This window comes from Fistularia commersonii, chromosome 1 (genome assembly GCF_037954325.1).
Source record: "Fistularia commersonii isolate RoL2024-O1a breed Wild chromosome 1, RoL_Fcom_v1.0, whole genome shotgun sequence".
Taxonomy (NCBI): domain Eukaryota; kingdom Metazoa; phylum Chordata; class Actinopteri; order Syngnathiformes; family Fistulariidae; genus Fistularia; species Fistularia commersonii.
In genome coordinates this window covers 16,527,355-16,551,029 of record NC_141284.1, presented here as the reverse complement: position 1 = coordinate 16,551,029, position 23,675 = coordinate 16,527,355, and the positions used below count along the sequence as shown (strand labels likewise).

At 43.1% G+C, this 23,675-nt stretch overlaps 1 protein-coding gene across 2 annotated transcripts in view; it reads right to left on the bottom strand.

Moving 5' to 3' along the window:
• Positions 1-8,758: 8,758 nt before the first annotated feature.
• LOC147237594 (protein jagged-2-like) overlaps positions 8,759-23,675 on the bottom strand; it is a 57,400-nt gene continuing 42,483 nt past the window's right edge. For both annotated transcript variants that reach the window (XM_086151646.1, XM_086151649.1), the window contains 12 exons: positions 22,866-22,979; positions 21,458-21,571; positions 20,737-20,850; positions 20,535-20,651; positions 20,066-20,093; positions 19,146-19,231; positions 17,038-17,151; positions 16,106-16,221; positions 15,744-16,004; positions 15,385-15,516; positions 12,132-12,294; positions 8,759-11,388 (listed from right to left, as the gene is read on the bottom strand). In XM_086151646.1, coding sequence (XP_086007772.1) covers positions 10,904-11,388; positions 12,132-12,294; positions 15,385-15,516; positions 15,744-16,004; positions 16,106-16,221; positions 17,038-17,151; positions 19,146-19,231; positions 20,066-20,093; positions 20,535-20,651; positions 20,737-20,850; positions 21,458-21,571; positions 22,866-22,979 — 1,844 coding nt within the window. In that variant the 3' untranslated portion in view covers positions 8,759-10,903. The remainder of the gene's footprint in view (positions 11,389-12,131; positions 12,295-15,384; positions 15,517-15,743; positions 16,005-16,105; positions 16,222-17,037; positions 17,152-19,145; positions 19,232-20,065; positions 20,094-20,534; positions 20,652-20,736; positions 20,851-21,457; positions 21,572-22,865; positions 22,980-23,675) is intronic.

Genomic DNA, 23,675 nt, shown 5'->3' with positions numbered 1-23,675 from the left:
GCAAATGTTCCCCCAAGCTCTTGGAAAACTTATAATAAGGTGGCGTGAGACAAGAACAGTTTACTTGAGCTGAAATGTTGATTCTGGGACTTGCCCCACCCCTTCCTCTGACCCTGCGAGCAGGATAAGCAGAAAAGGTGATAAATACATGAATGTACATTACCTTGTTGCCAGAGTGGGTACTACAAGGACAACAGCTTGGAGAAAAAAAAATATGGCTTACTTACCAGTCAGGGTTTCCATATACCCAATGAAATGTTTCATATCTGCACTTGCTCCGTCTTCAGCATGTGAGGGGTTTCCTGGGAGTGTTCTAGATGCACCATCATGGCGGGTGACACATGACAGCAGCAGCGACGGTCCATCAGAATGAGCTGATTCACACCAAACGATCGTGTGGATCAGGATTAATGACGACAACCATAAAAGACGCAAAGGGTCAGAGTGTTCAGGATGGGTTAGCTGGAAGGGGGGGGGGTCAGTTTCCTGAAAGGGAATGCCACGCCTGACGTGTTCACCCATAATCAGAGCTGATTCGGGACTTAATTACGCTTTAGGCCTTATTGTTGCACCTCCGGGCTGACGGACGAGCACTCAGCATGATGTAAGGTCCAAGCGACTGTGTCACATCTGTGTGTGTGTGGGTGGCGGTGCTTATGGTTAGAAAATCAGTTTGCACAACTAATCCAGTACCAGATCTGGTTCACATTCCTGCATTTAGATCCAGGGGTGACCGCAGAGTAAACAGCCTATAGGACACAGACAAAAACACACAGTTGCATGAGAGATTTCACAAGTCCCTCAGTGAAAAATACATTCTGATCTAAAAAGTTGGATCTGTAAAAAGTAGAAGATAAAACCTTTTTAGAATATATATTCATTTGCGCTCTTAAAATCTTAAATATCTAAAGTCAGTCTGGGAATATTCAGAGCATTACACTGCTTCCTCATTTTTTGCCACAGCTTTATTCCGAAATTAACTAAATTTGTTTCCCCTCACAATTCTACCAACAATCTCCCTTAAAAAAGCTAATATATTGCTGAATACTTTGTGGATGCAACTTTGACAACAAATACAGTTCCAAGTCTTCCTTAGGTGTTATGCCTTTCCATGTCATGTCCAATCAACTGAATCAACCGAAGGTAGACTCCAATAAAGCTGTAGAAGCAGGATGCACCTGAGCTTCATGACAGAGGTTGTGAATAGTTGTACACGTGATCTATTAGTTTTCAATAATTAATACATTTCTAAAAATCTAGAAAAACAGACATTTTTCACAATGTCAATATGAGGTACTGTGTGTAACATTTTGAAGGGAAAATTGTATTTAATCAATTTTGAAATAAGGTTGTAACATAACAAAACGTGGAAAAAGTGCAATGATGCACCGTTGATTCATCTTGTAGATGAAATATACCAATCAACCTAAACAGCTCCTGATTCATCAGTGACCGACTCAATGTTCTGACCATTTTAAACACAAAAGTGATCAGCACAACACATATTTGACTACCCCGCCACACACACACACACACACACATACACACATTGCCCCCAGCTAAGAGGATAAGCTCTGCCCAGTTATTACACCCCTCCCCCCCTCACAATGACCTCCACTCTGGCCAAGGATGCTGGCCCACTGGGAGTACAACACCTTGGTCGGTGGTGACTAGCCAGCCCTCGCCCAGGAATGAACCCTCTGGAACGTGCTCCTGCTGAGGCTACTGGATCTGCAGAGAATCAAGGGTCTCCCAGTCATTGTCATCAGTTGGCACAGCAACCCGCAGGGCTCCAACTCTTTGGCCTGGTAGGCTTTGGTCCACCCATCTCCTGCAGTATCAGCTCTTCTCCCCAGTGACACCTTCTTTGCTGAATAAGGCTGCAGTTACCCTGGGTGCAGGAGGCGGCAGTAGTTCCTGCTTTATCATTTACTGCAATGTTAGTAACTGTTGCCTCCCACCCCCCTCCTCCTACCTCCTGTGTGCTAGGGCAGCAGGGAGTGCCTAACAAGCCACTTCTTGCTCCTCATCTTTGTTGTGGTCAACCTGCCTCACTTGGTGCCAATGGCAAAGACTGCAAAGTTTTACCATCTCTGCTTTTGCAAAGTATGCTGAGGTAGGATCAAGCAGGCGTAGGTGCTTCCAGAGCTGTTCAGGTTGAAGTCCTAGGATGAAAGCCTGGATGGCAAGCTCCTCCTGGACTTCCTTGCTGAAGGCGTCCTTGGGTGATGCGCAGGTACAGTTAAAGAGCAAATGACCTTAGGCTCTCTCAACGTTGAACTTCACTGCCAGGTAGACACATGTCTATCTGTTGTCTTCTCCCTATTGTAGCGAGATAACTTCAACTTTGTAGATTTGCTCGGGTTCTCACAGGGCTGACTGGCGCTAGCTCTCTCACTGTAGCCGCCGGCATTGAGCAGGTTAACCGCTTAGGAGGAGGCGGGCCTTGGCCTGATCCTCCATTCATCGATCATGCAGCTCATGCTCGATGTTGTTCACGGACGCCTGGAGCAATGAGCATACAGTAGAGGCAGGGTCTTGATGTTGGTGTGGGACATGCTGCTCCACCCATCAATGACGGGCGGATTGTTCCAGTCTTCATTCCGAGTTCAAACCGCTGATGAGGCTGTTGATTTCTTAACTGGTCACCATTCTAATCCCTACTCCTGACACCAATTGAGTGTTACCCTCTACATTGAATCACCAAACGTAGGACAAAGGCCAAACCCTGTTTAACTAGCCATCAGCTTCACTGACAGCTTCAACTCTGGTTCAGCCAATCGCATTCCAGACAACTCCTCTTGGGTGTCACACACATTTTATACACGTATATATACATTCACAAATTTTGTACACATGGACATACATACACACAGTTTATACACATATGTGCATAAAAGAACAAGTTTTCTCACCTTGGCATACTTACACCCACGCTCACACACACACGCACACACACATTTCACACAAAGACACAAACCCGAACAGCGAGTGCATTCGATAGCAAGGTGTGTGATGGGCGGAGAGTATCTGGACTAAGGGTTCTAGGTTTGGGCTTGTCTGGAGAAAAATGTGCGGCCTCGGGGAGGGATAAATGCGTGTGTGATGTTGGTGTGCAACTCAGGCATGGAATATCACCCCGTGCACATGATGCAGGAACCTTGTGTTGGCGGCTGGTGTAAATGTCATAGCTGGTGAAGACGATTGACTGCAACACGATAGGGAACAGAAAGGTTTGCCAATGCACTTGTTCATTTATGGGGTTGGGAAGGGGGTGCAGGATTTACATAAAAGTGCGCAGATATGTGTGATGCCGCAAAATGACCACAAACATTTTCACTAATCTTCACCAGCAGTCGTTGTCTTACTCTAAGTAAAAACCATCCCCATTTACTTTATTATCATATTGATTGAGTCAAATCTCCAGCTTGCCCTAATTATCAAACAGTGAGAAGGTTAGCGGTTGTACCAAGGATGCCATGATCTTCATGTGGCGGAGATAATCTTTGGCACATTCTGGTTGGTTGACAGACATTGACCAAGGGCGGGCATCTTGCATCTACCCTCTGAACTGACGCCATCGGTACAGGAACGTTGACTTCCGACGAGTCACTGACCCGTCCCAACCTAAAACAACTTCCTCAGAGAAGCATCATTAGACGATAAGATAACATGTCTCCAAACAGGATGTTTCTGTTTTTGTTAGTGTCCTTAAGGGAAGGGGTTTGCCTACGCCAGCTTGTGACGGATCTTTGCTCTCCTCTATCAGTTCCTGGTTTTTAGACTGTGAGAGTATGTTAAATGCCGATCATGGAACCCTACCCGACGACGGCCCGAATGGAGGCTTCGGGCGCTGGTCTGGTGTGTCGTCCTTTTGTCTGCTCTCTGGATACACACCCGCAGGACACAAGAGTTAACACTCACTATTGGACGAGCTGCCCAACCCTCTTCTTGGCTTCACAAATCACTCAGCCCTCCTCTTCGGGAAAACACACACACACACACACACTAAACTTTCACTTCTTGTCTCTGGACATGCTCATTGTTTTTTGAGTCCTTCCCCCTTACTTTGATGTGAAGGGGTCAAGCTCCCTCCTTGGGTGGGGGTAGGGGTTTGTCGAAGGGAGGCATAGCAGAATCTCCAGCGTCAGGAACATCTGGGAGAACGCGCTAAGCAGGGTTGACTTGGCAGGCGGTTGGTGTTGGCAGCTACAACCGTTCCTACCGGGGGCCTTTCATCTCCCGTTTGAACATGTGGAATCAGGGGTTCTAACCCTGGGAGGAGTCGGAGGGCCCGCCGCCAGCTGAGAGGCCGAGGTGTGGCTCTCCCCGCCCTTCCTGCTCCAAGGCAGAATCTGGCTCTCCCGCTGTCCTCAGGAGATCTGCTGCACATTCTTGCCTTTCCCTCCCTCTCTCCTCGCCCAACATCCCAGCACAGGAGCCACCACATTCTCATCCAAACGGATCATGTTGGAAATGTTCCCGTTCATCCAAGTTCAACCCTGCAGATCTTCTCCCTCCTACTAGTGATGCAACGTGACATTACGTGACTCGACACGATAGAATGCTGTCGAGCGGAAGGCATGTGCCAATCAACCCACATCAAGGATTTGGAGTAATCAATAATCATCCCTTAAAACACATAGAGTTCTAGTCTTACGCACATTATTTGGGGGTTGTAAAGGCTCCACGCATGTTCGCGAAGAGCACAATCAGCCGAGGCTAGTGACAACCTGCAAGAGAGGTTCCGGATGAAAGCTGATTCAAGCAAATTGCTATCGGTGATAATCTGACCACTTATATTATTAATTTGGGGGCTGGAGCCAATCCCAGTTGTAATGGCAGAGAGGTGGGGTTTTACCTGAATGGGTCAGCTGTCAATCACAGGGCCACAAACAGAAACAATCAACTCTTCCCACTGTCATTCACACCTATTTAGAGTCATCAGTGAACCTACTGACTATTTTTTGCACAATAGGAGGAAGACAGAGAACATGGAGAAATCATGCGGAGAACCCAGTTGGCCACCTGATCAGATCCTGGAACTTTTTTGCAATTTGGGGAGAGTTCAAACTACTGCCTCTGCCTGCTACTGGTTAAGAATTCTATTTATACCCACTTATAGGAGAAAATACACCCTAAAGCCTGGCCTTCTCCTGCAAAGCCCTGTCATAATTTCATTTGCAGAACAGTGTACAGTACTAATAAATTAACCAATTGATCTCATTTGGAACCAAACATCCTAATAATCTATTCTAATCTGTTGAGAAAACATTTCCCAACAGATGATGTGCAGTAACTTGGTGCCTTGGTAACCAGGTGACCTGGTTGTTTGGGGTGAAACTAGGAGATCAGACTTCGCTCTGGTGAACCGTCTGATTGACCAGGTAGAGTCAAACATTCATGACACCTGTAAATCTGCGGGGCATTGTATGCTAGACTGGGCTTGTCACCTGCCTGCCACCAGGCCCTCTATTAAACATCAATCCAAACCCCCGCCTCGTTGCCCTGGAGACGCTTTTGTTGCTTGCCGCTGCGGTGATCCAAGAGAGTGAGTATCTAATGGAGCACAAGGTGAAGGAACCCGTCAACTGGAGCATTCACCAGACTGTTCCTGAAGGATCCACTTCTTGTCTCTCTTTGATCAATTTATGACTAAAATAGATTTTAGTTACTCTATAGGGAAATAACACAGGTATAAATGTTTTTAAAAATAAAAATTAATGAAAAAGTTCCTGATAGTGACTCAGATTAAATCTAGGTTTGTTTCTTTTTGTATCCTAAGAAGACAAAATAAGAAAAAAAAATATGCACGAGGGGCATTGGGCCTCGGGGAAAATGTTCCTTGTGGTTAAATTATAGAACTTCAAGTATGGTGGAGAGAGTCCACAAGGCAGTAGAGGAGGAGCACCAGGTGAAATCTCTTGAACTTGCCTCACAGGGTCAATGGACGCAGTTGCAACAGGCACAGGAGCAACCGCTGTCTTGGACAGAGCTGTGGCAGACTGACTGAGGGAAGTTGCGCTTTCTCTTGCGCTCTTTGACTGACCTGCTGCCAAACCCAAGAAACTTGAAGATCTGGGGCAAAGAGGAAGACCCACCTTGCAAGCAGTGTGGTGCAGTCTCATGCACACTGAACCAAGCTGTCCAAAGGCATTGGCAGCAGGGCAGTATAGATGGAGGCATGACAAGGTCCTAACGGAAATTGCTAAATGGGTGGAACAGCAGCGAGTCAAGGCCAACAACATGCAAACCCAATCATACAAAGCCATAACTGTCGTTTGGAAAGGAGACAAAGCTTGCAAGACCGTCACAGTGGCCAAGGTCCCACCCTTTACCTTGCAAGGATCCACAGACTGGGAGTTGAGCACGTCTTCCCACAGGATGTGGCAGTGATCTCCCTTCCACCAGTCGATATGGTTTTGCTATCCAGGAGCACAAAAGCCATCATTGTTGCTGAGCCCGGGGTAGCTTGGGAAGAGAGGCTGGCCACATCCCATCAGCTGAAAAAGCCAAATACCAGGACCAATACCAGTTGACAAAGCCGCTTTAAAGGGATGGCATGGAACCAGCTATCCCATTAAAGTGTGCTACTGTGGGTTCCCAAAAAAAATTGGTGAACTTCTTCCTGCAGAGGGTGGGGTTGGAACCCCAAAAGCTGAAGAAAGCCACCAGGGACATGGGCGCAGAAGCTTAGTCCAGCTCAAGATGGCTGTGACTGAAGAGAGCCCACAGTTGGAACCCTTCTGCAGGTGAAGACCAGTCAGTCTTTGCTGTCCCACTCAGGCAAGGTGTTCAGGTTAAGGGGCGAAACACCTGAGAACATGAGATCCCTGCTGAAGGGTCCAAAAAAGTTGGATGCTTAGAGGAATTCCACTTTTTAAGAAGATCTGCATCATCGTAGTTAGCGTACTTGCTAGTTGTTGCTCGTGGCAAAGCATCTCTGATGTTTGCCTCATTCTATTGGTCATCGGAGCCCATAAAGATGGTCAGAACTTTGCTAACCCCAACCCTTTCATCACATTCAAGAAGCTGAGTTTTAAATCTAGATGTTAGCGCAGGAAGTGGGGCCATGTCCTGGGAGCCTGCCCCTGGATGTCCAATCGCTTTTTTTTTGTATCATGTTATCGTGAGCAGTCAATCAAAGAACTTAATAGTAGTCCTGCCTTTGACTCTGTATCCAGTTCTATTTAAATATTTAGGATTTTATCTTGAACTCCGGTGGATTCCAGTAATTTCTCAGATGCCACATTTTAGGAGTAAGCTCCACCATCCTGGAGCGTGCAGGGCATTCTTGTGACCAGGTGCTGCACCATCTGGGATTCCAGAAAATTTCCAGACGGGATTGTAATTCTCATCAGGTTAATGAACACACGAATGTCCTGCCGCCAGAGAACTCCCAGACAGAGCAGTGTCATGTTAATCATTTCCCAATGTGTCTTTAATCGGTGGACAGTGTCTCACCTGATTGGCACTAAACAAGGCTGAAGGCAGAGCAACGCTTGAGCAGTCAGATAGAGAAAAGAGTCTACATGGAATAAAAACAGACAGAAACTGAACATTAACAATCTCAGACGCTTGACCATCACATACACAGATTCAAAACAACAGTTTATTTTCTCCCGAAGGGTTTGAAAGCTTGTTTCAACAATTAAAATGACTTCTAGAATGTTATTTTTCTAATTTGATCTGAAAGAAATAATTTATTTTTTATTTTCACTTAAAAATAAATCGTAAACTAAAAAAATGTTATAATCAAATCAATTTTGATCAACGTTCACAAAAAGTCCAGACAGAGACCTACAACCATGCTCTCTCATTCACGTCTCGGCAATGACAGGAGGAATCGGAGAATCCGCAGGAAACCCACATAGAAACAGGAGAAGACGCAAATCCTACACAGAAAGACCCCTGGTTACAATCAAACCATGTCCCTCCTTTCTTTAAGGCAGAGGTTTGCAGAACACTTTGCAACATGTCAACCTGGAAACAGGGCATCCAAGAAAACATCCATCCATCGTCTCCCTCTAATCCTACTCAGGGTCTTGGGGGTGCTGGAGTCTATCCCAGCTACCATCTGGCAAGAGGCAGGATAAACCCTTTACCGCTCAACAGGCGATCACATAAACAGACAGACAACTAGTCACTCTTGCATTCACACATCAGGGAAAAATTCACGATTCTTCCAATTAACCTGCTGCATGTTTTTGAACTGTGGGAGGAAACCAGAGAACATAGAGACCACACAAACTCCTCACAGAAATGCTCCCTTTGGGAATCGAACCAGGATCCTTCATGGTGTGAGGCCAAAGCGCTGACCACCGCGTTTCCCCCGGGAAAATAATTGACCTACAGTGGCGTAGTGATAAACGTTTTGGCTTCCAACAAGGGAACCTTTCTGTGTGGAGTTTGCGTGTTCTCCCTGTGTCTGCATAGGTTACCTCAGGGTTCTAGGGTTTCCTACCACATTCATGCAGCAGGTTAATCTGAAAAAAATTGGAAATATTGCCCCAACAAAGTGAATGTTGTCTGTCTTTATATGTGGCCCTGCGGTTGATTTGCAACCGGTCCAGGGTATACCCCGCCTCTTGCCCGATGAGTGTAGGATAAGTGGGAGAAGATGGATTCATGTTTTTTTTTTTTTTTTTTTTTTTTTTTTCAATGTTGAAAAAAATGTGACCAGACATTTAAAAAAAAAAAAAAAAAAGTATACAAAAGACATAAGAGAACTTTCTCAAACAATCCAATCCAGCTAAAGTTTTGGTATAAAATACTTTAATAAATAATAAGATCGTTCTCCGAACAAACAAATACAACAGAAATCCACTAACAAACCAAGACTTGCACCAAATTTTGTACAAAATAATTACAATATTCTGCACATTCAGCCCGTCATTGGGGGTGACACATCAACAAATCATGGTTTCTTGGTTTTCATTTGGTGATTATGTGAAAGGTTATGATCCTCCAAGAGTGTTTGTGTTCACTGTGGAGGAACTTTCAGTGTTCTCAGCGCGCGGAACACGCGGCAACAGCAACGCAACTTGTTCCCTTCATTAGACCAGCACACGAATGAACTCCACTGTTCCCCAAACAAATGAAAACAGTAACAACAACAACAAACACAAAGCCAGCCTTTGACCAACCAACCAGTCTGCCAGGGTCTGGGGAGCGGGAGGGGGGCCTGGTTGCGTAGTTAAAGGTGGGCAACAATTCATGCGACTCTTTTGCTTTCTTGCTTTGAAATCTGAAAGTTTTGCCTGATTCTGTGTTGTTCAGATTAAATAAAGGACCAAAACACAATTCCTGTGAAAACATTTTATGGAAATCAATGTGCCCCCCCTCCCTCCCCAAAAAAAACAAAAACTAAACCAATGTCGACAAATAATGTGTGTGTCGTCAAGTGTTTTATCAGTGTAAAATAAAGGAGTCGTACGGAAACAGAATGATCATCTGAGGTGCCAAAAAGGAGACAAAATAGGTTCCTCCTCTGTGTTTCTCTGACGGATCGTAACAACCAGGGAGGACTTTGCAAGACAAGCCAAAGTATGGAAATCATTCCAGGTGAAAACACAGAGACGCACGGTGTTTTGCCCGGGAAGATTCGGAGTGTTTCGGAAAGCCTCGACAGCAAAGTCCGAAAGTGCTCGATCGCAGCTTGGCATGTGAAAACTGGAGAACGTGGCAGACGCTAGCTGAGATTGGCTTGTTTTAAGGAGGCAATGTCAGCAACGCAGCCAGTCCAAATTATTTATGGAGTTTTCTTTAGTTTGTTTGTTTCCTAGATTAGCCAAAAGACATTTTGGGGGTCACAAGGGTTCGTCATGGTTGAGTGACGCAATGAAAACACAGAAGTATACTGAAATTTAAAAAAAAAAAAAAAATCACTTCCTCTAAAAGAGCATGAGTCAAAACACATCAAGACATACAACCGTAATTTGTCTCCTGACTCAATCTCTGTAGATTTTACATGTACATATATATATATACATATACATATACATATAATTAATTCATTTTAATTGTCAAAGTGTCGACAAGACACCGGAAATGCGGAATGAAATTATTAAAAAAAAACAAAAATAAAAAAATCAACCACAAAACAATCTTATTCTTTAAAATAATTATGATACAGAGCATCACTTAAATTACCAAATTCAAATATATACAGCCATTTTTTTCTTTCCATATATACAATATTTACAAAGAAAATAACATTTTACCGTCCCATGAAGATTCGTTAGGTCCTTTCCCTTTTACCTGGACTTCAGTTCCTGCATGAATTCTACAGAAAAAAAACTGGGGACAAAGTCCGGATCGAAGGCACTTTTCTAACCAACCAAGTACTGAGACGACCTGAAGGGGGAGCTATTTCTATTTTTGAAACACAGGACAAAAATAAAACTGTTTATGAATGTAAACAAAGTAAAGCGTTCATGCTCATACAGTGGATTCTCTTTGCCAACCTTTAACGAAAAAGAACAAGGATATAAAAGCTTTTTTTTTTCTCCCAATTTTTTTTCAAATAAAATAACAGGATGTCGTCAGCGCAGAGAAAGATTCCCCCCCCTTAAAATAAACAAAAGTAAAAAGGGGGTTTTAAGGCAAATAGTGGAGAGAGAAGCTGCCAGCAGTTCCGATGTTCGGTCTGATCCAGTGAAAGTTTGTTCGGAGGCAAATCTTTGTAAACTGGAAAAGAGGGTTTGATTGGGAGATGAAAATATAGTGAAACATTGATTTTAAAGTATAACAAAAGGTGTGACGCTTTTTTTTTTTTTTTTTTTTTTTTGAAAGACGCCTCCGTGCAGCAGAAGTTAAACAAAGTGTAAGAGATAAAAAGCACCTTACTTTTGGTGCTTTGACTGTTTGTTGTTGTCCCGCCTCCTTTTTGTTTCATTTTTTTCTATACGTAATGGTCCTTTATGTCTTCACTGAGCTTGGCAGCGTTCAGGTTTTTACAGCGGTTATCTTTGGGGCTGTACACTGTCCGGTGTGGCGCCTTCTTCACCAGGCCGCTGCCCGCTATGCAGATCACCCCCTGCTGACATGAACTCTCCTTGTCCTGACCCTCTGTCAGGGGGCGTTTTCGAGGCGAGCGTTTGTCCACCGCCCTCTCCTCGTCCTCCTCCGCCTTCGCCTCCGGCTCTCCGCCCTCCTCGCCCTCGGCGCTGTCAGACGGGCCCATCAATTTCTTGCATTCGTACTGAATGTCTTTGTCCCGGTTGTCCTTTGGGGCGGGGCTCCGCAGCCAGTTGTTGACCTTGCGGTCCTTGGATGGCATCGGCCTCTGGCGCTCTTTCTTTTTCTTGCATGTCCACCAAACACAAACCACGATACATAAAATCCAGAGAAGGCTGAAGACGACGCACAGGATGGGGACCAGGTAACCTGAGAGGAGGAAAAGGTTGTTATCCCTCAGTTATCCCTTAGTTGTTATCAACTTAGGGAAAATTTGGTGTCAATCTTTGGGGTTGTTGGTCATTTAGAGAGTACTTATTACACATTTTTAGTTGTTGATATCTGTTCATTTGCTCCCCTGGCTGGCTCCCCTGGGGCTGCCAACTGCTCATTATTTATTCACGATGGGTTAAATACAGAGAGGAATTCCCCGCGAGGAGAAATAGAGTGAATAATTTGTATTAAAGTGGATACAAATTTGGGGGAAATTTCTTGTAATATAGAAATCCTATTACTCATTATAGGCTGATTTAAAATTTTACCGAATTACGTATGAGAATAAGAACAATTCTATTTATCCCGAAGGAAATTGTTGTGCCAGAGTTTCAAGTCAAACATAACAATAAATAATAGGCGGAAATTGTAAAAACAGTGAAAAAAAAGGAGGGAGAATAAGAAATAGAATAAAACTATTAAGTGTCAAAGTCAAGGCTATAAAGTGTTTTAAGGTCTTAAAAAAGATTTGAATATTCCCTACGGCTGAAGGAAGAGGAATTAAAAAGTCTGATATCCTAAATTACAGACATGTACACAATTCAGTGATGACTTATTACACAGTTTTACAGATTCCTGGCTATTTCGTAGGGTGTTTTCTGCCACGGTTGCTAATTTGAAGATCAATTGGTTTAAAATATGCACTTATATAATATATAAGTGCCTGATCCCTGACTCACCAACAGGAGGCTCCTCCCCTGCCTTGGTCTCCACCTTCACCTCCACCACTGCCAGCATGACAGTGCTGTTGTGACGTTTGGACAGAGCTTTGATGATGGCACTGGCGGCCTTCTGGATCGCACCGCCGTCCCTGTCCTTCCAATGGCCGTCCGGTTCGAACGACTGTGAACGCAAAAACCGGAACAGATATTTAGAATCGCCGGCCATACGAGGGTCTGGTGGTACACGGACTCAGCCTCTGATGATTGGATGCAGAAAGAAACAGGAATAATGGGGGATTCGTGGAGATTCCTGATGATTTGACTAAGAGTAAAAGGGGTTCAGAGCAAACGATGAGCAAACACGCAACTATATAGGGATGTAGGAAAACAGGAGGAAGAGGAGAAAAAGGAGGACGGAAAGATGAAGAAAAGGAAATGAGGGAGAAGGAGGAGGAGTTACAAGAGAAGTGGAAGAAAAAGGAAAGGAAGGGAAGGAGCGGAAAAAAGGAAGAATAAGAAGGCGGAGAAGAAGAGAAGGAGGAGAAAACATGAGGAAGAAGAGGGAAAAAACAGCGGAAAAAGAAATAACAGAAAAAAGAAAGAGGAGGAGAAAAACTTTTGGCAACAAAAAGACACATTCATCCTTCAGAATAAAATAGTTTCTCTGTAACATCTGGCAGGCTGCACCCCCTTTCCCCCCGGGGGGAGTTCACTGCCTTAAAAGATGCTGAAAGGGAGGCGCTGGCTGTTGGTTCGGCTAGCTTGTCCCCCCGTCGGGTAATCTTTTACTCCACTCCAAGACCCCCAGGTTTATTTGCAGCAACAAATCATCAATAGCTAATTTGAATATTTCCTCCTACCAGGTTTGTTATGACATAAAACCTGTCGAGTGACAGGCTGACATGTTTTCCTGACAAATGCTCTTCACTTCGCCTGGTGTGGGTCACGTGACCTCTGTTGACTTTGAAATATGTTCAGGTTAAATGTTGCAGATTTCAAGGACATTTTTTGGCTAATTCATCAGAATTGTTTGACTCTTCTGTCTTTTCATTTTTCTTGCCAATGTTTTACGGATTTTTAATGGATTTTTCTCATTTTCAGGGAAGTTTTGGGAGATAGCTTCTTACCAATTCTTGGTATACTTCATAATGCCTTTTTTAACATCAATGTTTCCAAACCTGCGTGTTGTGCGTGACTGCGAGGAATCCAAAGTGGAAAGGTGAAACTACAGAGGATATAAAAAAGATAGGTGGATTTTAGGTATCTAAGATCAACAGTCCAGTGAAATGGAGATTTGTGAAAAGAGGTAAAGAAATGCTGCAACCAGGTTGGAATGGGTAAAGAAAAGCGTCAGGCGTAATGTGTAATGAAAGATCAGCCAGAATAAAAGGAAGGGCAATGCTGTATGGTTTCGGGTCAGTGGCGCTGAGGAAAAAACAGGAAGCAGAGCTGGAGGAAGCAGAGATGAAGATATTGAGGTTCTCTTTGGGATTGAAGAGGATGGATAGGGTCAGGAATAAAAGGGACAGCACGTGTTAAATGTTTTCGAGATACAGTCAGACTGTTATGGTTTGGATATGTACAGAGGAGGGATAGCAAATATATTGTTAAAAGGAGCGTGAGTTCGGAACGGCCAGGCGGGAGGTCTAAAGGAAGATCGAAGAGGAGATTTATGGACGAATTGGGAGACGAGAGAAGAGGACCCAAAGGAGGGGATTCGACGGAGGAAGATGATTTGCTGTGGCGACCCCTGAACGGGGAAGCCAAAAAGGAAAATAGAAAATGCAAATTTTTAGGGAAATTTCTTTCTTTTCATGCCGCTTTTTTTTTTTTTTTTCCAATTTTTGTAAAAGAAATGTTAATTCTTATTTGTGTTTTTGTGATTTTTTTTTATCTGTCTCATGCCTTGAGGCGATGAAATCAAACCCATTCGCAAACAACACATATTGAACTACTTGTTTTCACAACCGATCACTCTTTTTGCACAATCACACTTTGGATGAGAACAACTTGCCGCTAATTGCCAGATTGCCGAGATTTCTGCCACGCTCGAACACAAGCTCCGGTATTTTCGCTGCAAAGAAAGTAGGAGGGTTTTTTTTTTTTTTAAATTTAATTCAATCAAAGTCTTGTTACAGGGCTGTTCTGGGCGGTTTCCAGACTTGGGCCGCCTCCCTTTCCCCCCCATATCTGTCGCTCAAACATCAGAGGAACGAGCCCTAATCCTCCTCCATTAAGAGCTTACAGCCTCAAAGTGACTGTTTTTCTGACAGTGTTGATTCCCTGGGTGGTCGAGAGACGGAGGGGGAGATAAGAGGGAAGGATGGAGAGGGAGAAAAAGAAAAAGAAAGAAAGGGAGTGAGCGGCAAGGTGTTCTAGCTAAATCTCATCCAGATGTGGAGAAAGGGCTTCAAACGTCTTTGTCTCTGCTGTTTCTTCTTCAAACAAAGCAGGACCAAACCATTTTTTTAAGCTCCGCGGGAACGAGTGGATGAATAAAGAAGAATGTTGATGGAAAAAGAAAAAGGTAGATCTGTAGTTATGTGTCTCAGCGCTGGAGGGGATGAATCCTTGGAAAGGGTTAAATTGGGAAATGTTATTTTAAAGATCCTGCTGGGTTTTATTATTCGGCGTTTTCTTCTTATATAAGTCAAACAAACAGCTTTAAATCAAAATCTGCGTCAAGAGAATTTAATCCAGATGCTCTGGGGTACTTTTTGAGGTTTCACCATCAATAACATCAACTTAATTCATTAATAATTTTTTGATATTTGGCAGCCAGTGCCAAATACCTACAAATAAATTAAAAAAAAGAATAAAACATATAGATAACATGATAAAACAGCATAATAAAACAAGCATTTTCAACTATTGATCAATGTTTAGACAAAAAATATTTTTTTACCAAAAAATTGCAAAAAAAAAGCCCCAAATGAGTGGGTGAGTGAACGTTGTCGTCTTGGTATGTGACTGACTGGCGACCAGTCCTGTGTGTACAACGCCTCTCGCCTGACAACAGCTGGGATAGACTCCAGCGTCCCCTGAGACCCAAAGTGCGGGATAAGCGGCGGATGATGGCTGGATGGCTGGGTGTTTTTACCAAATGTTGATCGATGATTACCCTTTTCAAATGATTAATTACTTCAGATTACAACAGGGACAGAAAAAGCTAATTCACATATATTTGTATGTGCGTATGTCTGTGTGTGTGGTTAAGTGTGTGTGTGTGTGTGTGTGTGTGTGTGTGTGTGTGTGTGTGTGCGGTAATCACCATGGCAACTTCCACCGTGTCACTGTTAGTGTACGAGAGGTCGCAGAGGATGACGAGCGCTCGTTCTTCAGCCAAGGTCTGAGTGACCGAAAGGTACCTGAGCTCTGAGCAGATGTTCTCAACCGTGGTTCCCTGCAGAAACACAAGCACACGTGCGCGCGCACACACACACACAAACACACGCAGACCATTCAACACCTGACAATAACTGCTCATAAAGTGCATTCTTCAATCATGTATTGTCAAACTTTATCATGGCAATGGGACTTAGCGTCTCTCCTTGAACAGGATTCACTTCTCATTTGAGAGGCTTTCTCACCTCTTTAATCATGTTGTCATTTTATCCCCAGTTCTCTTACCGGCGGAACTTTATCCTTCTTGAAGATGAGAGTGATGCGGGCGCAGTTGTTGTCCAGGTAACCACTGTTGGGCTCACAGTGGGTGTGAAGTGGTGCCGGGGGATCAGGGGTTGAGCAGACGCCCCATTGGTGACAGGGCGGCGAGAAACAGGTGAGGAACTGGTGCTCCACACACTCATGGCCGCCTGGGCAGGACGGAGAACCTGATTCTGGGGTGGGAAGAGCCCGCGGTAGGAGGCAGGGCCGACGACCACATTGGACCTGTTGGGCGGAGAAGGGAAGGTATAGACCCGGTGAGTAACTGATTCCAAAGAAGGCACATTTTAAACAAATTGAATAACATCATCAGCAAAGAGAATGACCTTTGTGCAGCGAACGTTGCCGTTGACACACTGACAGGTGTTACACTCCTGCTCCCACCGGCTACCATGAGGAAACTGCAGGCCTGAGTGACGACACAACTTCCCAACACCGATGACTAAAGGAGAAAACACAATATGAAATCTTTTAAGTCCTTGAAATTCCCTGTTGGTGTGCTCATCGATTTCTAATGAAACTCTAATAAAGACTGAACCCCAGACCCGCAGCTGATGATTCAGGACTTAATGAGAAACTCCAATTCTTAGGAATCAGCATTGGGATTGTTTTCAGGCAACACTCTGATTCCGGGAATTTGTATGTTTTTGAAGGAAATAATACTAACAGTCTTGATTTTGCCTCAGAGTTGGACTTTAAAAAAAAGAGAAATCTCATCTCTATCTTTTACGAACAGAGATGTTGAAATTGTTTTCTCGTGACCACACCGTTGCAGAGGTCATTCAATTACCCGCACAGGCTGCAGACTTCTCCTGCGAGACATCAAATAGATCTTTCGGACATTACCAGAAATACAAGGGTTTAAAGAAAACATGGGCCCCCCACCGGAGAGTTAGGTAATTTCTGCGTTTATGGAATGTGAATCTGAAGGATCGGTTTGAGGAGTGTCTCGAGGTTCCAATGTTCCACATATTATCCTGAGAGTATTATGCAGTGTGGGTGTTAATCTGGCCTGGACTTGGTCTCGTCTCGGTCACACCCACTAAAAGATTTGGTCCTGATAAAGTCCGATGCTTTGTCTCAGCCTGAGTTGATCTTGATTTACAACACAACCAAAACTGCACTTTGGCCCTATTTATATGACCTCTGACCTTTTGTCCCACTCACAGTTGAACCACACCGTGGGCGCAACTGCCATCATCCTAACATGTGTCCAAAATGGTAGTGTCTGTTACCCAAAGGTGCTCCTCGTACTCACAGTCCTGGCAGCGACTCCCAGTGTGTCCGGGGGAACAAACACAACGGTAGCCATTGATTTCGTCCATGCAGGTTGAGCCTTCGATGCACGGAGACGACTGGCACTCGTCGATGTCTGGAGAAGAAAATAAACTTTTGAGGGCTTCCTTATCATATACAACCTCCACCATGAAGTAGAAAAAGGACTTATTTTGAGGCTTTTAAGTCAAAAATAATAGTCCTAATCAGAGACACTCTGGACGGTCCAGATTTTAGACATTTTTTTTACTGCTGCATTTTTTTTACTGCTACTACTGCATTTTTTTTACCAGCTGTCCTTGTGATCATATTTCTTGTTACTATACTTGCTCAATTGCTGCAATTCATTCTTTCATTATCTTGACCCCTTATACTGGAGTATAAGGGGTGAAGGAGTAGCCGGGAGAGGTTAGCTATCAATCACGGGGTTAACATATAGAGACATCCAACCATTCAAGCGGCCATTCATACCGATGGTCAATTTTTAGTCTTCAATGGACCTACTGACTTTTGGACTATAGGAAGAAGACAGAGAATTTAAAGCAGGGGTGGGCAAACGTTTTGGGTCAGGGGCCGCATTGACTTTTCAAATTTGACAGACTGGCCGCGTCAGCAAAATATACGATACATATAAAAATAAAAATTAAAGATGCATTCGTTAACATATCAGATTTGTCTGACATTTGCCTGAACAGTACCTTGAAAATAAAAACCAGCTTGGTTTTGAAGGCTCTAACGTTTGCTTGCATTTCATGCACAAACCGTTTTTTCCCTTGTAGCTTCACGTCCAGCTCATTCATGTGTGTCAGTATGTCCAGGCTGAATCACAAAGCCAATCTGTGTCATTCAGCTCAGGAAAATTCTCAAGTGTTCCCTCATAGCTCCCAAAAAAATAATGAATGAATGAATGAAATAATCTCCTGTTTAAGCTCCCACATTCATTGATCCAGTCATTCAATCATTCACATCAAGCATGAAATCTGCACCAATCTTTGGCGGGCCGAATTAAAAATACCAACGGGCCGGATGTGGCCCGCAGGCCGTAGTTTGCCCAACCCTGAGCTAAAGAACCCTGGCAGAGGATCATTGAGAGAACACAAAGGGAGAATCCAGTGGACCGCTGGAACAGAATCTGTAACCTTCTTGCTGTGCGACTCTGAGCGCCGACCCTCTGTGACACCAAATTTTGCAATTGTTTGTATAATTTCAGCACAAAAAGTCAGTAAAAATGTTAGTGATTTTATTTATATTCAAAGAACAGTGAACTCTGCATCTATTTATTCCACTCTAGTGTTCCCACATTATTATTTCAAATTCTCCCAGCAAGTATTTTTCCCTGCTGCCAGGAGATAAAACTTCTTTGAGTCACAGAAACACAAGTCAACTTGATGTTTCTCTGATCTCTCGCAACGCATTTTAGGATACAGTATTTATCAGTGTACTATCATCTGGATAGGCTGTATTATGAACAGAATCCTGGAACAAGTTAAAAAAAGGAAACTCGACTTTCCTGGAAGATATGTCACCTCTCATATGAGAGGTTTCTCCTGCATTTCCTTTCAAAAATAAGACACTGTTTTACTTGCATCCTTTCACTTTCATTTTTCTGTGGTTTTGCATTACTTTATTTGAACTATTAGCATTACATATACTTTGTTTTTCAAAATGTTAGGGCAGTAACAAATAAAGTTTTTAAAAAGATTTCCTTCCTCTTTGTTACTCTGAAAATAAAACTTAGTTCTTTGGGATTCTTTAAGTTGAAATATTTGAAAACAACTTTTACATTCCTTCTGTTTTTTTCAATTTTTCCAAAAAGGGAGATGCATGTTGAACATTCTCAGACAGTAATGGAGTCTTTGAGAGTTTGATTGGTGTCATCTGGGTGACACTTATTTTGGAAGGACCTTCCAGAGGAAGGTCAGCTGGGCTCTGACCTCCAATCAGCTGCAAGCGCAAGAGGTTAAGACTGTCTTCCTCGAAAGCTTCCCGATCTGTTGCCCGGAAACAATTAGCTCACGTATCTTCCAAACCCCCTTCATCGCCCTGACACATGACCAAGCCCCCCCCCTTTTAGGTTCCCAGGGTACTCACTGATGCGGCAGTCTGGTCCGGCAAATCCGGGGGCACACTCACATCTAAACCAGTTGACGCCATCGACGCAGAGGCCACCGTTGTAGCTGTAGATGAAACAAATACCAAATGACACTCTTTACTTTAAAAAGAAAAAAAAAAAAAAAACAACAACCTTAAAACCCCCGCGTGACTCTGGGAAGTGAAGCGAGGTGGAAAATCACCCGGCAAGCCGCCAACCCACACATTTGTGAGATTTCTAGAACGCCTGTGAGTTCGCTGGGGGACGTTTTCCAAATAAACTTTATAAATTCAACCATCTTCCAAAAGGTTTTGCTTTCTATGCTTTTTTTCAAGTAATTTCTTGCAGATTTCTGGGGGACTTTACAGGTAACAACCCTTTTGGAGTTTCGGGGGAAATGTATTATCAATTTTTAAACACATTAACATGAATTTCTTGGACATCTTTTTTTTTCTTCTGCTTTTTAAGGTCAATTCTCAGCATTTTTTTTTAAGTTAATTCTTTCACATAGAAGAAAATAAAGCTTTTTTTTTTTTTTTTCTTGAAATGAGCATTTTGTCTTTCAACAAAATACACAAATTCTATTTATGGTTGTGATAGATTATTTGATGAACTAACTAACTAACCTTTCCAGCAGCTGGAACTCTGATCACCAAACGATTGAAAGGCGATCCAGGATCAATACTTTGTGGAACCCTTGGTCCCTTCCCCCAGCCACCAAAACTACCTCTGGGTGGAACCCCCATTCACTACTAATCCACCCGTCAATCAATGTAACATAGGCGAAGAGTGAGTGTGCATGTGTGTGTGTGAAGAGTGCGTGTGCATGTGAGCGTGGGGGGGGGGGGGGGGGGGGAGTGGGCAAAAATAACACAAAAAAAATCCAATATGAAAAAAAAAAAAAAATGGAAGGACTTACCAGGGATGGGGATTGCAGTCATCAACATCTGGACATAAGAAAAAAAAGAGAGAAATTTAAAATAAGGTCCCTTAAAAACAAAGTCCTGAAACTCATGACCCTTTTGTCTCTGAACGATTTTACAGATTTCTTTTTTTGTCTGGTTGTTTGCTTGGTTATTTTTTTTAGAGGTATTTTAATCATTTTTCAACTTTTTACAAACTTCATGTAGTTTTCTCAAAAAGATTCACGAGTAATTACCTGCTGATATTTGATGTACATTTACTTATGGCATCACAGAAAGACAGAAAAAGCTACATCAAACACAAAAAGCTATTGCATTTTAATCGATACATTGTAAGAACCAAGAGATAATTTATGATGAAGCATTACATTTTTCTTGATGATTCACTGAAGGACTTGTTGGAATTAAAAGAGTACTCATTTAAATAAGTATTTCTTTGAGTTTCCAAAGTTGTAAATTACATACTCTGTGTGCAGGTTGGCCCCTTCCAGCCATCTTTGCAGATGCAGGTAAAAGCGTCGCTGCCGCCAACACACGTTGCGCCATTCTTGCACGGACCTGAGTCACAGCTGCTATTCTTGGCTGCAACAAAGACAGACACCATGTTATGCCTTTTTACCAGGGTAAGGGATGACGCTGCTGGCGAGCAGCGCATACTCAGACTGACCCGTGTTGCAGGTGCTGCCCCCCCAACCTGAGGGGCAGCTGCACAGGAAGGAGTCTCCGTGGTCGAAACACGTCCCGCCGTTACTGCAGGTCGTCGAGTCGCACTGACTCTCGCCTGCGAAGAGAGGAGGGGGGGGATATAAACACAGAGGCAACGTTTGAGTTAGTTTGAGCAAATTATGCAGAAGAAAGTTAGATAGAAAAACCTGGATCTTTTATCCAATTGGCTAAAAAATAGAATAAAAAAAAAAGAAAAGTGGAAAAATTAACTGATCTTTATGTCTTCAATACAGAGTGAAATAAAATGAAAACAAATAAATATCACAAGTTAATATATTTTTTGTTCATAAATCATACCAAAAAAAACCCAAACATGATCATTTTGCTTTTCAAGCATTAGTGCCATTAAAATATTCTGCCAGTTAGACGTCAAATATCAATAGCATATTAAGCTGACAAGGCAGTACCTTCTTATCCATACAAACTGAATAAAAAGCAGCTGCTATTTTCAATTTGTTAAAAAAAAAAAAAAAAAAAAACTAACAAAATGCTGAAGAGGACAAAAATGTTTTTTGGTGACTTAGTTTTGTTCTTTGTTAGATTTAGGCTTTGAGAATTGAAAGACATAATAACACATCATGCTGGTCTGTCATGTATCTTTAAGGTGTGCATGCCAACACCGTTCTGTTAATGTCTCTTCAGAGGAAAAAAAAACAACTCACGTGAGCGGCACGTCTTTCCTTTCCAGTTGTCGACACAGTCGCAGTAGAAGTCGTTTATTAGGTCAACACACCGGCCTCCATTCTGACACGGGTTCTTGCTGCACTCATTCACATCTGGGGCAAAAAAAAAGTCAAGAACACACGGTGGTGTAGAGGTTAGTGCATCTGCCAAAAAGCAAGAAGGTGCCTGATTCAATGCGACCAGAGGCCTTTCTGTGTGGAGTTTGCATGTTCTCCCTGTGTCTGTGTGGGTTTCCTCCGTGTTTTCTGGTTTCCATCCACAGTCCAAAAACACATCTAAATTGACCAAACAACCCTGAATGCAGGATAAATGGTGTAGATAATGGATTAACGAAAAAAGTCTTCTTTACACACGTGAAAAAACAGAAGTGCCATGGCAGATAAAACTTGAGAGGCACTGATATAAACCACAGTGCCATCTGCAAATGTGCTGAAAATTTGTTTCAAAAACACTTCATCGTCTCCCCACGTGGTATTATAGCCACTCAGCTTCACAAAGTGGCCGGAAATACAGCAAAGAGAAATGAACAGCGGTGAAAATTGGGCAAAAAATGACATTGTAATAGCGCTGTATATAAAACACCTGAACCCCACCACCACACTTGGGTTCAGCTTTACCCTGTGAGTTGTACTAAATGCACAAATTAAAAAGTGCAACGAATGGATGCTTGTGCAGCGCTGGATGCTCAATCACGGATAGGGCGCTACAGATTGGCTAGACATCCAGGATACTACAGTTGTCAGTTAATTTCTTTGGCGACTCAACTGGGGATGATTTATTTTTATTCCTTATCTCTTCTAGACTTGGAATGTTCTTTGTTAAATGGCTTGTTTCAAAACGTATCAACAGTTTCTTTCTCAGCGTGCGATGCCATACATGCAATTCCACAGTTGGGCCACTGTGAAAATCAGCATCAAGGCCCTGTCGCTTCCTCTAGCCGGCTTTACGAACGCGTTCTCGGACAAGGCTCATGTGAATGTTCTCAGTAACGGACGCAGATTCCTGATTTGATGCGAGAGCCTGAAACCTTGATCTGAGGCAGACAACATGGTTAACCAGCTATAAGAAAACCTTTATTTTTCAAAGTAAATGTTAAAAAAATTCAGGAGAAAACATGCGCAGCTGATGTAACAGATGGAGCCGATGGGGCAGATTTAGAGCCGGTCAGCTGTTCGAGATCAAAGATCTTTATCTACGAGAACAGATCATCAATTGTTGCTGCCTCCCTGAGATTCCCCGCCTGCTGATCATTCCTGTGGCTGTGACGGACGGCGACCCACAAATCATTACGACAACGGTTTTACGAGGCTCTTCCCTTAAATCACAGTATGCAGAGGCACGTACATGCACACACACGCACACACACTCACACACACACGCACTTACCAACATTACACAAGTCGCCTTCCCACCCGCCAGGACAGAAACACTGGAACGAGTTGATCCCGTCGATGCAGGTACCGCCATTTTTACAAGGGGATGATGCGCAGTCATTAATGTCTGCAGGATAAGGGAGGAAGTATTTATCGATAGAAAAATCGATGGATTAATTGCTCAATAGACAGACAGACCGATAGATGTAATCCCACACAGAAAGAGTGACATAAACCAGTGTCAGAAAAGAAGCGTAACATTGATAAATACTAAATATCATGCCCATTTCAAATGCATTTTCACTCATTAAATTAGCAAATAAATGTCTGCATATCTTTTAATGACTACAAGGTATCCTCTCTCTTATGAAAAAAATCTTCAAGGACTTTTCAAGACCATTTTAAGGCGTTAAAAGATTCTTGTCAATGGGGTTTGTTGGTAATTCATTTTACAATTTCAGACATTAATAGAGGTTTTATTAATAATCACCAACGTATCTTTTCACACTAAATCACATTTGTGGAAAAAAAGGGTTAGTGCTTCCAACCCACAGCAAGAAGGTCCCTGGGAAATTGTATGTTCTCCCCATGTCTGCATAGGTTTCCGCCCACAGTCCAAAAACATGTAGTATGTTGACTGGAAACCCGAAATATTATGCATGTGTGAATGTGAATTTTGGTTTGTCTCTATATGTGCCCACCAGGAGCCCTCACGACACCACTGACTGCAAGGTAATTGTGATTTTTCAACATTTTTCAGAGGGAATTGGAGAGGAAAGGATTCCTTTTTCCCGTCAGACTTTCGGCCACGAGCTGCTCTCTG